Here is a 14,226-nt window from a genome sequence, read left to right as displayed (position 1 = left end):
TGCAAGTTAAAAATGTTTTCTGACAAAACTCCCTAAATCGGAGGACATGTTAAAACACATATTGCTGGGCCTACGCCTGGTGTTTCTGGTTCAGCTAGGCCAGGCCCTACACATGTGCATTTCTAATGAGTTCCCAAGGACCACCTTTGAGAACCACTGGCCGATATAACCCAAATTCTACAAAGGAAAGAAAAAAACTACCTGGAATCAAAGCAAAAGCCTGTCCCATGCCCACGTAAATGTTGACTTGGATGATCAGGAGCAGTAGGCACATTCTCATCTTCCTAGGGGAAAAATAATTTTGGAACTTTTAAGAAAAGTAAAACCAAATATAAATTCCTTAATTCAATCAAGCACATACTGACAGTATAAAAGAAGATTACACTTCAGGAAATTTTCTCTCTGCTATCATTTAATTAGACTTTCAAATAAACATGTTTGAAACTTTGCAGAGTATTTCACCATAAACTAACACTGTGGTGTTCTTGAAATAAAAAGCAGTATTCAGAGGAATAGAGACATACCATTTACACATACCATTTACCATACCTGTATGTGTAAATGAAGCTGAGAACAGTAGACCTTTTCAAACCTATATACGTAGGTAACTTTTACTGACTTTATCATTCCGCAGACTGGGTGGCCAGTTTTTTGCTTTTTTTTTTGAGATGGAGTCGTCACTCTGTCACCCAGGCTGGAGTGCAGTGGCGCGATCTCGGCTGACTGCAACCCCTGCCTCCTGGGTTCAAGCAATTCTCATGCCTCAGCCTCCTGAGTAGCTGGGATTATAGGTGTGCACCACCATGCCCAGCTAATTTTTGTATTTTTTAGTAGAGACAGGGTTTCACCATGTTAGCCAAGCTGATCTCAAACTCCTGGCCTCAAGTGATCCGTCCTCCTTGGTCTCTCAAAGTGCCGGGATTTCAGGCGTGAGCCGCTGTGCCTGGCCCTACTTTCAATACTGTCAGACTGCATTATTGTCCCAAATGTTCTCATTTAATAACTGTAAGCTTAATTACAAGAAAGACAGTCTCTCTGACAAGATACCTCCATTGCATGATATACAGAAATCATAATGAAAAACTAATAAAGTATGTGTGAGTTTGTATATGCATATTCTTGGGGGAAGCAAGTCCAACTGGATTAACACATGTTAAAGCAAAGCAATGCACTGAACTACAAGCCTCAAAACTCTGCTATAGAGGAACAAAATCCAAAGTTAAATATTTCAGAGGTTGTCAAGTGAGACTTCTAAAAATTTGTGCATCTAGTTTTAATCAGAAAGAAAACACTGATTTGGATTCCCATGGCTGCATCCCAGCAGTCAGTTTTTAGAGATCTGTACGTGCTACATCAACAGCCAAACACACAGGCTCATTTAACACTGAAACCAGGCACATTATCTAAATTGCCTATTTCCTTTTTATCTCTCAGCAGCCATTAGCTGCTCTCATGTCATGAACTAACAGCATATCCCCAAGCGCAGCCGGCACTGAGGAAGCCTTTATGTTACTGGGTAGGCATGCTTGCCCCAGAGCTGCTATTAATGGGTCAGTTAAGTCTGTCATGGGAAGGAGCACCAAAAAAAGTATATATGGTGTGAAGTGCAACGTGAACAAACAAAAGACAAAATGAGTATTTCTAGTACTTGACTATCCTTCTGACAATTTTCCCCTCTTGAAAAGTAAAAAAAGGGGTAAAATACTTTTGTTTATCTGTGAGTCCCATAGGATATAACTGAGCAAAAGGAAAACGGGACAGATAACCTAATGGGGGATTAAATTGGGAGATAAAACACGAATACTTTATATACTTCAAAAATTCAATCAAGTAACTAAAATCCAGACAGCTTTTAAGTCTGTAGATACAAAGAAGGAAGATGAGAAAGTAGTTGAATCTGCTGAGCTTAGTATGTAGGACAGTGAATTCTGATTCTGTGCCAGGTTACTCTAGCTCCCAGATTTAGGCCTCCCAGCAACAATCTTTGAAACACTGAGTATACTTAAATAACTACAAAACAGTGATAAGGAACAAAATTTTCTCACTCATCTTTGAAAAAAAAATCCAAAATATTGAAATGCTGAAGAAAATAATTGGAAAAGATAAAATGGGGCAGGTCTTGATATTATATTTTTTAGAATTTTAAACGACAAATATTTAAAATAGAATACAATTTTCTAGGGGCCAAAAATGTAATGGAACCAAAAGTCTCATAACCTCCTTTTCCTGTTTTATAATAGCTAACAGCCTACACCAATTTACTGCTTCCATGAATCAGCTAACAGTAGAGTTTGTAGCTAAGGTTCCAGACTCAGACAAACTGTCAGACATGTTAACCCTGCTCGTTAAATACCTGGAGGGGAAAAAAGGTAAAAGTAATTTATACTTTCTAAGTCATATATAATTTGGCAATGATAACCCGATTATTCTGTTATCTTCTACCACCTATTACCTAATAAAAGGGGAGAGGGGCTCAAGAGTATAATTCTACATGTTATAATGAGAAACAATAAGTTCTCATGAAATAAAACATGAACCATCTACCCAGAGCATAGGTTGAAATCAGAGAGTATGCAGTAAGCACTCTAAGGAGCCAATACATATAATAAAGTCTCTCATGATATTGACAGGCAAAATGATGAGTGAAATCTTCACTCGAGAATACATTTATTCTATTTTACTCAACAAGCCTGGTTAATTAGTTTCAAAGCCACAGTAGATTAAAAATACTTTAATTTGGAAATGAAGCTTTTAAAGCAGGCCGACTGACAGTTAAAAAAAAAAAAAAGCTACTGGGAAAAAGAAAAGCAAGACAAGAACTTGAAACATCCAATGTTAGGCATTTCACTATTAGTAATAGATCACACAGCCTTACTATACATCTTAAAAGAATATGACACCATGTAACATTGATTTTTTAAATAAACCTTAATCAAGGTTATATTAAATGAAAGCATGGAAAGCCAGAGAATCATGCATTCTGTTTTAGAAATATTTCTACCCCAAATTATTAAATTATCAGTTTCAGCACTGAAACTTACAAACCCAAAGGGTTTAACAGCACATTTTAAAATATCACCACCTAGTATTTTAGCTAAACTACTAAAATAATCTTGTAAGCAAATTTTATTGAGAATACTGTACTGAAATATATTTATGAACAGTTCCAAATTTTAAGAAATACCTTTTCAGAAAACTTTTATTAATATTACTTTAATCCATTTAAAGATCTAAACGCCCTATTGTTTTCATCTATGTTTACATCCATCAGCACAATACTCTTTCCATTACAAACTGGTTTTTAAGCAAAGGAAACAAGCTACGATAAACTGACATTCAATTTGAAACTCAAAAACTTCTCATTATCTGCTCAGGATATACTCTGTACAAAAACATTCTTGTTTTCTTATTAAAAGCATATGGCCACCTTGGACATTTGAATAGTAATTTTTTTTTTTTTTTTTTTTTTTTGAGACAAGGTCTTGCTCTGTCACCCAGGAGTGCAGTGGCACGATCATGGATCACTGCAGCCACGACCTCCTGGACTCCAGCAATCCTCCCATCTCAGCCTCCCAGGTAGCTAGGACTACCGGCGTGTACCACCACACTCGGTATTTTTTTTAAGAGACAGGATCTCACTATGTTACCCAGGCTGGTCTCAAACTCCTGGGCTCAAGCAGTCCTCCCACCTTGGCCTCCCCAAAAGTGATGAGATTACAGACATGAGTCACCTGCCTGGCCTGATGGTAAAGGGGGTTATAACCTGTTGGAAAATAAATTAGGGTTAGATCACACTAACTTCAAAATGCAATCATGATCATACATGGTAGTTCCTCAAAAAATTAAAAATAAAATTACCATATTATCCAGCAATTCTACTTCAGGGTATATGCCCAATAGAACTAAAAGCAAGGACTTGAACAGATATGTTCAATCACGAACCCATGTTCATAGCAGCATTATTCACAATAGTCAAAAGGTAGAAACAACCCAAATGTCTATTGATATATGCACGGATAAACAAAATGTGGCATATATCCATAGGGTGGAATATCATTTACCCTTATTCAAAAGGAATGAAATTCTGATACATGTTTACAACATGGATGAACCTTGAAGTCATTATGCTAAGTGAAATAAGCCACTCGCAAAAAGACAAATACTATATGATTCCACTTACATAAGGTACCCAGAGTAGTCAAACTCAAATTACTGGTGGTTTTCAGGGACTGGAGGAAGAGGGAATGGGAGCTGTTGTTTAATGGGTAAGGAGTTCAGTTTTACAAGATGAAGAGTTTCCAGAGATTGGCTGCACAGCAGTAAAGTTAACATTACAGAACTATATGCTTAAAAATGGCTAAGATGGCAAATTTTATATTTATTCTACCACAATAAAAAAAATGCCATCTATCATGATCAAGTTATGGCAATACATACTCAGGGGTAAATGACTGAGTTACATAATCTGTATCATCAGTATCCAGACTGTGGGACTCTATCTACTAAGCATTTCCCAAACTGTGTTGTAATTCTACCTTTGCTAGGAACTATTAATTGAAATATTTAGTTATCATTCAGGAATTAGTAATTAATATTGAGGAAGAAAAGTTTCACCACTTAACAAAACTCTTACTAAGTTGATAATTATTACTTTAGTTCAAGAGCATTCACACTTTAAGAAATTTACATATTTGCTAAGGCCAAAATCAATGCATAAGAGAAAAGAGAGTATCCAATGACTCTGGGTAACTTTTATTTAAAACAAGAGAATATCTCTTTGCCCCTCAAAACTTTGTATTACTATACAGTATTAGTATTCCTCCTCTTCTTATGAGATGTTATTGCTTATGCTTTGCCAGACATTCATTTCTAGTAATATATCAATGAAGAAATAACACTGAACTATATAATTTATCTAATTTAAAGGCATTTAAAATCAGAAAGAAAATAATTTTGCAAATCTCTATTAGTTTTCAAAAGTTTTACTTTGCTCCATATTCAAAAATTAAAAATAATTTTGCAAATCTGTTAGTTTTCAAAAGCTTTACTTTGCTCCATATTCAAAAATTAACTCAAAATAGACCAAAAACCAAATATAAGAGCTAAAACTATAAAGCCCTTATAAGAAAACATATGAGTAAATTAAAAACCTTGGAGAGACCATGGTTTCTTAGGTATAACAAAAGTATAAGCAACAAAATAAACATAAATTCAGCTTCACTAAAACTAAAAAGTTTTGTGCTGCAAAGAGCACCATTGTAAAAGTGAAGACAACCCACAGAATGGGAGACATATATGCAAACCCTATTATCTGATAAGGGGCCCAATTTGAAAACAGCAGAAGGATTTGAACAGATATTCTTCCAAAGAGGATATACAAATGGCCAGCAAGCACATGAAAGATGCTTAACATCATTAACCACCAGGAAAATGCAAATCAAAATCACAACGATGAACCATTTCACAAAGACAGTAACAAGTGTGGCTGAGGATGTGGAGTAAGTGGAACCCTCATACACTACTGATGGGAATGTAGAGTCATGCAGCCACTGGGGAAAACAATCGGGCAGTTTTTCAAAAGGTTTAGGTAAACATAAGAGTTACCACATGACCCAGCAGTTCCACTCCTAGGATTTCCACTACAGCAGTTGCTAGTGGAACTGACCTAGTAATTCCACTTTCCCCAAAGAAGTAAAAAGGTATGAAAACAAAAGCACGTATGCCATAGCCAAAAGGTGAAATAACCCAAATGTCTAACACATGAATGGGTAAACAAAATGTGGGACAGGTTGAGTCCCCCTTATCCAAAATGCTTGGGAACAGAAGTGTTTCAGATTTCAGACTTTCTCAGATTTTGTAATACTTCATTACGCTTGCCAGCTGAACATCCCAAATTTGAAAATCCAAAATGCTCCAGTAAGCATTTCCTTTGAGTATCATGTCAGCACTCAGTTTCGGATTTTGGATGCTCAATCTAAACATCCAAACAAACAAGAATAAAACCCATTCTTCATGTTAAACATGGATGCATGCTAAAACATGGATAACTTTGAAAACATGCTAAGTGAAAGAAACCAGTCACAAAAGATAACAATTTTATGATTTGACTTATATTACTATGCAGAACAGACAAATCTATAGAGAAACAAAGTGGACTGAGGGTTTCCTGGGCTGGTGGGAATAAATGGGAAGAGGTTAACTGCTACAGGCTGCAGGGTTTCTTTTGCTGGTGAGGAAAATGTTCTAAAATTGAATGCAGTGATGGTTGCACAGCTCTGTGAATACATTAAAAACCACTAAATTGTATACTTTAAATGGCAAATTGTATAATATGTGAATTATATCTCAAGTTATCACAAAAAATTAACTACTTTTTTTTTTTTTTTGAGACCGAGTCTTGCTCTGTTGTCCAGGCTGGAGTACAGTGGCACAATCTTGGCTCACTCCAACCTCTGTCTCTCAGGTTCAAACAATTCTCATGCCTCAGCCTCCCAAGTAGCTGAGATTACTGGCATGCACCACCATGCCCAGATAAATTTTTTTTTGTATTTTTAGTAGAGATGGGGTTTTGCCATGTTGGCCAGGCTGGTCTCGAACTCCTGACCTCAAGTGATCTGCCTGCCTAGACCTCCCAAAGTGCTGGGATTACAGGTTTGAGCCACCATGCCCAGCCCAACAATTACTTTTCTAAGATGGCCTGAATTTTAAATAGTTTAATAGGCAAAAATGGAACAAACACATTTCTTTAAACTCATTAATAACATTTTAAAAGCCTCTACTATATGAAAGGTATTATACTAATATGGTATAGAAAAGTGAATATTCAGAATTAAGAGATGCCAACCAGCTATATATTATCTGTTGGAAATAACTGTGTATAAAAAATTTTAAATGGAACAGCAAAGATTCATTTAATCCTTTTGATGACATATTCAATTACAGGCTATCTTTAATCCAACAATCTGAAGAGCAAAATGCTCCAAAATCCAAAACTTTTTAAGCCCTGAGATGACACTTAAAGGAAATGCTCACTGAAGCACTGTGGACTTTGGATTTTCAGATTAGAGGTGCTCAACTGATAAGTATAATGCAAATATTCCAAAATCTGAAAAAATCTGAAATCTGAAATACTTCTGGTCCCAAGCATTTTGGATAAGGGATAGTCAACCTATATCTATTTTTTCCTTTGTTGCTTATGCTGTTGGTGTCATATCTAAGAAACTACTGCCTAATCTAAGTCATAAAGATTTATCTGTATGTTTTGAGTTTTGTAGTTTAGCTCTTAACATTTAAAATCAAATTTTGAGTTAATTTCTGCACAGGCTATGAATCAAGAGTCTAATTTCATTCTTTCATCGAACTGCATATACAGTTTTTCCAGTACCACTTGTTGCAAAGACTATTCTTTTCCTCTTGAATTGTCTTGGCTCTCTTGATAAAAATGAATTGACTGTAATCACACACTATTTTTGTGAACAGAAAACACATTAAAATTAAATTTAAAACGTAAGATAATATATGAAAAATGGCAAGTTTGAGAAAGGCAAAAACTCAAACAGTGCAACATGATAAATGGGAAACAGCCCTCGACTCTCTCAAGCACTGGTTCTCAATCATTTTGGAGTAACAGACGCTTCTGAGAATAAAAGCTAGAACTCACCAGAAAAAAGAAAAAATTGTCTATCAACAAAAAATGTCTGCAGTTCAGGGGTTCACAGTGAAGGGCTCATGTGAAAAGTTTCAAATAAGCCACATATTAATAGAATGTGTGGGCTTTCGTCTTTGATAGAGGAGAAAGGAATGAAGGTAGAAGAGACACACTAAGAAATGCAAGAACGCAACTAGAAAGTAAGATATGAATTAAGGGAAGAGATAATAATCTGGCCTTGAATGACTGGGGTTAGGCAGTTTTAAAATAGCGTATCCCAAATGTTAAAAATCATATGATCACCTAAAGATTTTGTTAAATGCAGTCTGATTCTCAGTAAGGCTGGAGTGGGGCAGGAGATTCTGCATTTCCAACATACTCCTAGGAGATACCACTACTGCTGGTCTACAAACCACTTTTTTGAGGAGCAAGGATTTAGACCCATAGTTCGCAGAACTAGGTATGAAAGTACCTAGGGCACCACAGTAAATTCCGAGGGTTACTGTGGGATAATTTTAATTTTCTAAGGATATTATATATGCAGAAGTACACAGAAATATTCATTAGAGTTGGTCTCCAACATACAATGGTTAGACTTACAATTTTTGAACTTTAAGATGGTACAAAAGCAATACACATTCAGTACATTCCTCAACTTATGATGGGGTTACGTTCCAATGAACCCACTGTAAGCTGAAAACATCCTTCAAGTCGAAAACACATATTTAACTTATGATGGGTTTATCAGGATGTAACCCCATCATAAGTTGAGGAGCATCTGCATTTGTCATATACCACGTGAACAACTACAATCATTGGAGATGGCTCACAGATTCAACTTTAAATGTGCTACACATTCCTTTCAATGCCATCTTATCTTCGAGATGCTGGTTTTGGCAGTTGCTGTGATATAAAGCAAGTGCCACATTGTGAAAATCAGTGAGAAACAGGAAATGAAGGTGGCTTGTCCAATCTGATTCTAAGGCTTGAGGAGTTGTACAGTGGCCAACAGTCACACACATCCCATTAGTAACTACTTATTTAGGAATGAAATAAACACATTAATTTTCTTTCAATTTATGTGTAGTTTTTTCTTTTTTTTTTTAATGGTCACTAAATTTGTTAGAAGACAAATACTTAACGGTCAGCAAGTCCTTACTTAACATCATAGAACAGTTCTTAGAAACTGCAACTTTAAGTGAAAGGACTTACAGCAGGTTGAAAGAAATAACATCATTCTTTCGTCGGTTCATTACAACGTTGATGAGGGAAAAAACTGGTTTTGTTACACATCATTTCATTTAAAGTCACAATTTCCAGTAACTTATTATATATGACATTAAGTGAGGACTTACTGTATTTCTTTTGGCCTAGGGGTTACTAGAACTAAGAAAGTATGAAAACCTCTGGTTTAGTCCATTTGACAGGTGGCTAAGACCACAGCTTCTATAGCCAATCTCATGAGATTCAATCCTGTCTCTACCCACAGCAGCTAAGTGATTTGGGGCATGCTATTTAATCTGTCTCTTGGTTTCCTCCACTATAAAGTTGTAACAGTAACAATTCCTACCTCATAGGACTGCTATGAAGAACAAATAAGTGACTCTATCTAAAGAGTTCAGCATTAATGGCAAAGAGGGGTATAGAAATGTTTGCTGCTGTCATAATTATGATGTTAAAGTTATTACAATCATTAGGTAAACGGGAGTCACAAAAGGTTTTTGATCTGACAATTGACCACAGTTTCTGGTGCAGAAGAGAGGAGATATGGCAGGTGTAGGCACTAGGGTAGGCTGAAAGAGTAGGTAGGTCACCTCAACCCTGACTCAAAAGTGATGGGGCCTGTGGCTATTAATCACTCCCAGGGCAGAGAAACAGAAAGAAAGAACAGGTCAACTCAAATTTGCTTTCCATATTCTTACTAAAATTACTTACTAAAACACTTCATTTGCAAGTGATTTTTGTTGTTGTAACAACAAGAATTTTTTTTAATTCTGAATATACATAAGAATTACTTTCTAATGTGAAAAATCTTCTGACTGCAAAATAAAGTTACTCGAGGTGTGCATATTAAGAGTCCTCCATCTCATTACCAAATCTAAGCATGTCAGCAAATGAGCACAAGACTCTAACACTGCTTCTCCTGGGTTTGCAGGAGGGCAAAGCACACAGATCAGAAAGAACATTCTGCTAATTAAACTGAAGCAGATGACTACGGAAGAGAAGGGCTTGTCACATGTAACATCTGTGCCAAGAATGATCAGATTAAATATGCAAAATGTGAAGTAAAGGTGTGAAAAAGCAGTAAGATGATACTCTAGACCTTAAATAGGCTACAAAAGTTCTGACAGTTTTCCTAATTATTCCCAGTAATGGACACAGGAGGCCAAAAGGCAGGAGGGAGAAATACATTTTTCTCCATTATGGGTGTTGAGCACTAGGGCTAAAATCATGCCTGTCTGAACACTGATCAGTTTCTGCAAAGGTTAATAGCAATTAAATGCAGCAAACTAGATTAAATAAGAAACAGGTCATGATACCACTGTACTTGCAAAGAGCACGATAAAGCATTTCTTTCAAATTCATCTTAATGCACAGGAAATCCAAAAAGAGCTACTATGAAGAAAAGAACATATTATCTATCCAAAAAGAGCTGCTGTAAGGAAACAAACCTATTCATTAAATGTTGAAGGAATCTCTTAAATAAAATTTACAAAAATAATGACATGCTATACAAACTAATTCAATTATCATCAGTATTGTGTTGCTGCCAGAGAATAAGATATCCTACCTAAATACTAAAGACATCTCAAATAGTATTTCTCCGAAAAAGAAAACCACTATATGATACATACACTTTTCTCTTTTTCTGGCTGAAGATAATAAAGAGTCCACACTAAAATCTAAAGTCGGATATAAATGCTATAAAGAAAAGATGTACACTGAAGCATAACACTGCCATTAACACTTTGCTGCTTCAAGCCTAACATCTATAATCAAAAGAATATAGTAAGTTACTTAGTGATGTTTAAGATTAAACTATCTGATAACTACAATATTCTGAGATTATTCTCTAAACTTAATCTTTTACTTTAGTATACAAATCCTAAAGTATAAGTCTGAAGCATACTGGTAGATTTTTCAAATTTAAATACAGGCACATTTTTCAAAAAATCAAGTAGGCAATTGTGTGCAGGCACAAGCACACACTCTCCTTCCACACACACGCATGCACGCACAAAGATACACATATGCACACATACCCTTAACTCTCTACATAAGCTAAAAAATAAAAAAGGGACAGGCTCACACAATGAAAATTCAATTTACTTTGCTATCCTCAGAGTCCTCTAAGCCATCAGGCCGACTAAGGTTTCGAGCAGGTTGGCTGCAGACAACATTGTCTTCCAGTCCCCAAGAGGGGACTCTGACAGGTGGCCTTTGTATTTCATCTGGGTAAAAAGCACCATCTGCTCCATCTGTAATAAAATTTTTGGAAAGGTAGAGTGAAACTGGTTACTACAACATCTGTATATACAGATATGATGAACAGGATATAAAGAACCACTTTGGTATGTGAAAAAAATAGATGTTTTTATTTTTAACCCAGGTGATTTTTTAAATTGTGAACTATATGCAATAAGTAAATAAAGTACTCATCTCATGGTGCATCACTTCTAGATGAAGCCAGTTACAGTGTTAAATATTAAAACTGCTAATTATACAAATAAAATAATGTTTGTATTAGGGTTGATTATACCAGCAGTTTGCTAATCCATGAAAATATAAACCATAAAAAAAATCTCCAGATGCAGCTAATCCCAAACCAAAATTACTGTAATAACCTCTTGTTTCCTGAGATGCATAAGGATTACCATATTGCAGAACTGGTTGTGCATTTGACAGTGTGAGAACATAACCATTTTGCTCTGAGCATGTTTTGAAACATTGAGGACTCTGGGAATTCTGACCTTCCATTTTCCTTTCTGCTGGATTTTCTAGACTCCTTTTAAGTTCCTAAAATTAACAAAAACAAAGATGAATAAGCAAAGCAATAAAATATTTCATAAATACAGCAGTATTAAACATTTAGTCAAAATATAACAATAAAATTATTTCCTATTATGAAGTTGGAATGCAACTGGAAACACAGTTAGAAAAGCTGGCTCTCAACTTCTCATAAATGTATCCTCCACATATAACAAAATCAGAAAGCAGGATAAAGCCGATGTATTTTCAAATTTATTTGTGCCAAGAAAGTACATCATTCTCACTGAGTTAATGTAGGGTAAACTGTGAATCTCTTACAACTTAGGTATGAATAAAAAGTCCTTTTTTTTTTGAGACAGAGTTTCACCCAGGCTGGGGTGCAATGGCACGATCTTGGCTCACTGCAACCTCCACCTCCCGGGTTCAAGCAATTCTCCTGCCTCAGCTTCCTGAGTAGCTGGGATTACAGATGCGCACCACTACACCTGGCTAATTTTTGTATTTTTAGTAGAGACAGGGTTTCACCATGTTGGTCAGGCTGGTCTTGAACTCCTGACCTCTTGATCCACCCACTTCAGCCTCCCAAAGTGCTGGGATTACAGGCATGAGCCACCGCACCCGGCCAAAAAGTCTCCTTAAAAAAAGAAAAACGTGAATTCTATCACTTAAGATTTTTTTATAAAAATGTGTCCTGTACAAACTCTTTCAAAACACAAAGAAACACTTCCTAACTTGTTTTACAAAGCCAGTATTATTCTGATACCAAAAACAAGGATTTCACAAAAAAACTAGAGACCTTATCCCTCATAAATATTGATGCAAAAGCCTTAACTTATAGCACGTCAAACCCAATATTAAAAAATAAAACATGATCAAATGGACTTTATCACAAAAAAAGTCATTTTAACATCCAAAAACCAAATGCAGTTCAACATCCAAAAATCAATAAATGTAATTTACCTTTTAATAAAGGGGAAAAAGAAACATGATCATTTCAATTGATGCAGAAGAAATATTTTACAAAATTCAAGTCATTCATGATTTTTTTTTAAATCTCAGAAACTAAAGAATAAAAAGGAACTCTCTTAACCTCATAAAAGGCAGCTATAAAAACCTACTGTGACCCTTAATGGTGAAAAACTAAATGATTCTACTGAAGATCAAAATGAGATCAATAATAATAAGACAATGATGTCTGCTCTCAACACTTCCATTCAAAATAGCCAGTGGATCAAGGCAAAATTAAGGTAGACTGGAAAGGAAGAAGTAAAACAATCTTTATTCACAATGGTATGAGGATAAATGTAAAAAATCCCAAAAAATCTATAAAAACTAGGAAAATGGCCAGGCACAGTGGCTCACGCCTGTAATCCCAGCACTTTGGGAGCCCGAGGCAGATGGATCACAAGGTCAGGAGATCAAGACCATCCTGGCTAACACGGTGGAATCCCGTCTCTATTAAAAATACAAAAAAATTAGTCAACCGTGGTGGCACACGCCTGTAGTCCCAGCTACTCAGGAGGCTGAGGCAGAAAGAATTGCTTGAACCTGGGAGATGGAGGTTACAGTGAGCCGAGATCGCGCCACTGCACTCCAGCATGGGTGACAGAATGAGACTCCGTCTCAAAAAAAAAAACTAGAAAAATGAGTGTAAATAATTTAGTCAGGTTGCAGTATACAAGATCAATATATAAAATCAATTGTATTTCTACATACAGCAACAAATAATTGGAAAATGATATGTTTAATAATTCTACTTAGAGTAAAATCAATAGATAAAATGTTTAGGAATAAATATATGAAAGATGTGCAAAGCCTATACGCTAAACAAAATAATGCATTAAGAAGAGCACAAACAAAGGGAGACATACAACATGTTCATGGACTAGAAAACTTAGTACTTTTATGCTACTAATTCCCCCCCACCCCAAATTAACTATAGATACAATACAATACCTACAAAATCCCAGTAGGCTTTTGTACAAATTAACAAAATAATTCTAAAATGTACACAGAAACACAAAGGTCCTGTAATTGCCCATATGTAAAAAGCAGAACAGGCTGGACATGATGGCTTATGCCTGTAACTCCAGGGCTACTGAGAAATAGGAGATATATTTAGAACAAGAAAGGCATTCAAAAGATATCCTTCATCTCTTGCCAAGACTGAAAACCCCAGAGATGCTACTGTAGTAATTCAAGACTGGCACGTGACTACAGAAAAAAAAGAAAGGTTAAATCCAAGAAACATTTCAAACACGATTCAAAACAAAGGAAAAAAAAAAAAAAGGCCAAGTGCAGTGGCTCACACCTGTAATCCCAGCACTTTGGGAGGCCGAGGCAGGCGGATCATGAGGAGTTATTTCTTTCAACCTGCTGTAAGTCCTTTCGCTTAAAGTTGCAGTTTCTAAGAACTGCTCTATGATGTTAAGTGAGGACTTACTGACCATTAAGTATTTGTCTTCTAACAAATTTAGCGACCGTTAAAAAAAAAAACTACACATAAATTGAAAGAAAATTAATGTGTTTATTTCATTCCTAAATAAGTAGTTACTAATGGGATGTGTGTGACTATTGGCCACTGTACA

At 35.8% G+C, this 14,226-nt stretch overlaps 1 protein-coding gene across 14 annotated transcripts in view; it reads right to left on the bottom strand.

The window, feature by feature from the left end:
• TAX1BP1 (Tax1 binding protein 1) overlaps window positions 1–14,226 on the bottom strand; it is a 97,874-nt gene that overhangs the window by 2,587 nt on the left and 81,061 nt on the right. For 4 of the 14 annotated variants that reach the window (XM_008960016.5, XM_003807894.6, XM_008960017.5 and 1 more), the window contains 3 exons: window positions 11,494–11,665; window positions 10,979–11,127; window positions 202–284 (listed from right to left, as the gene is read on the bottom strand). In XM_008960016.5, coding sequence (XP_008958264.2) covers window positions 202–284; window positions 10,979–11,127; window positions 11,494–11,665 — 404 coding nt within the window. The remainder of the gene's footprint in view (window positions 1–201; window positions 285–10,978; window positions 11,128–11,493; window positions 11,666–14,226) is intronic. The other 10 variants (XM_008960019.5, XM_003807893.5, XM_055115807.2 and 7 more) reach the window with 3 other exon arrangements.

The sequence above is a fragment of the Pan paniscus genome, chromosome 6 (assembly GCF_029289425.2).
Source record: "Pan paniscus chromosome 6, NHGRI_mPanPan1-v2.0_pri, whole genome shotgun sequence".
In the NCBI taxonomy this organism is placed as follows: Eukaryota; Metazoa; Chordata; class Mammalia; order Primates; family Hominidae; genus Pan; species Pan paniscus.
The sequence above is the reverse complement of the archived record's forward strand: the minus strand, read 5'-3'. Positions and strand labels throughout refer to the sequence as shown.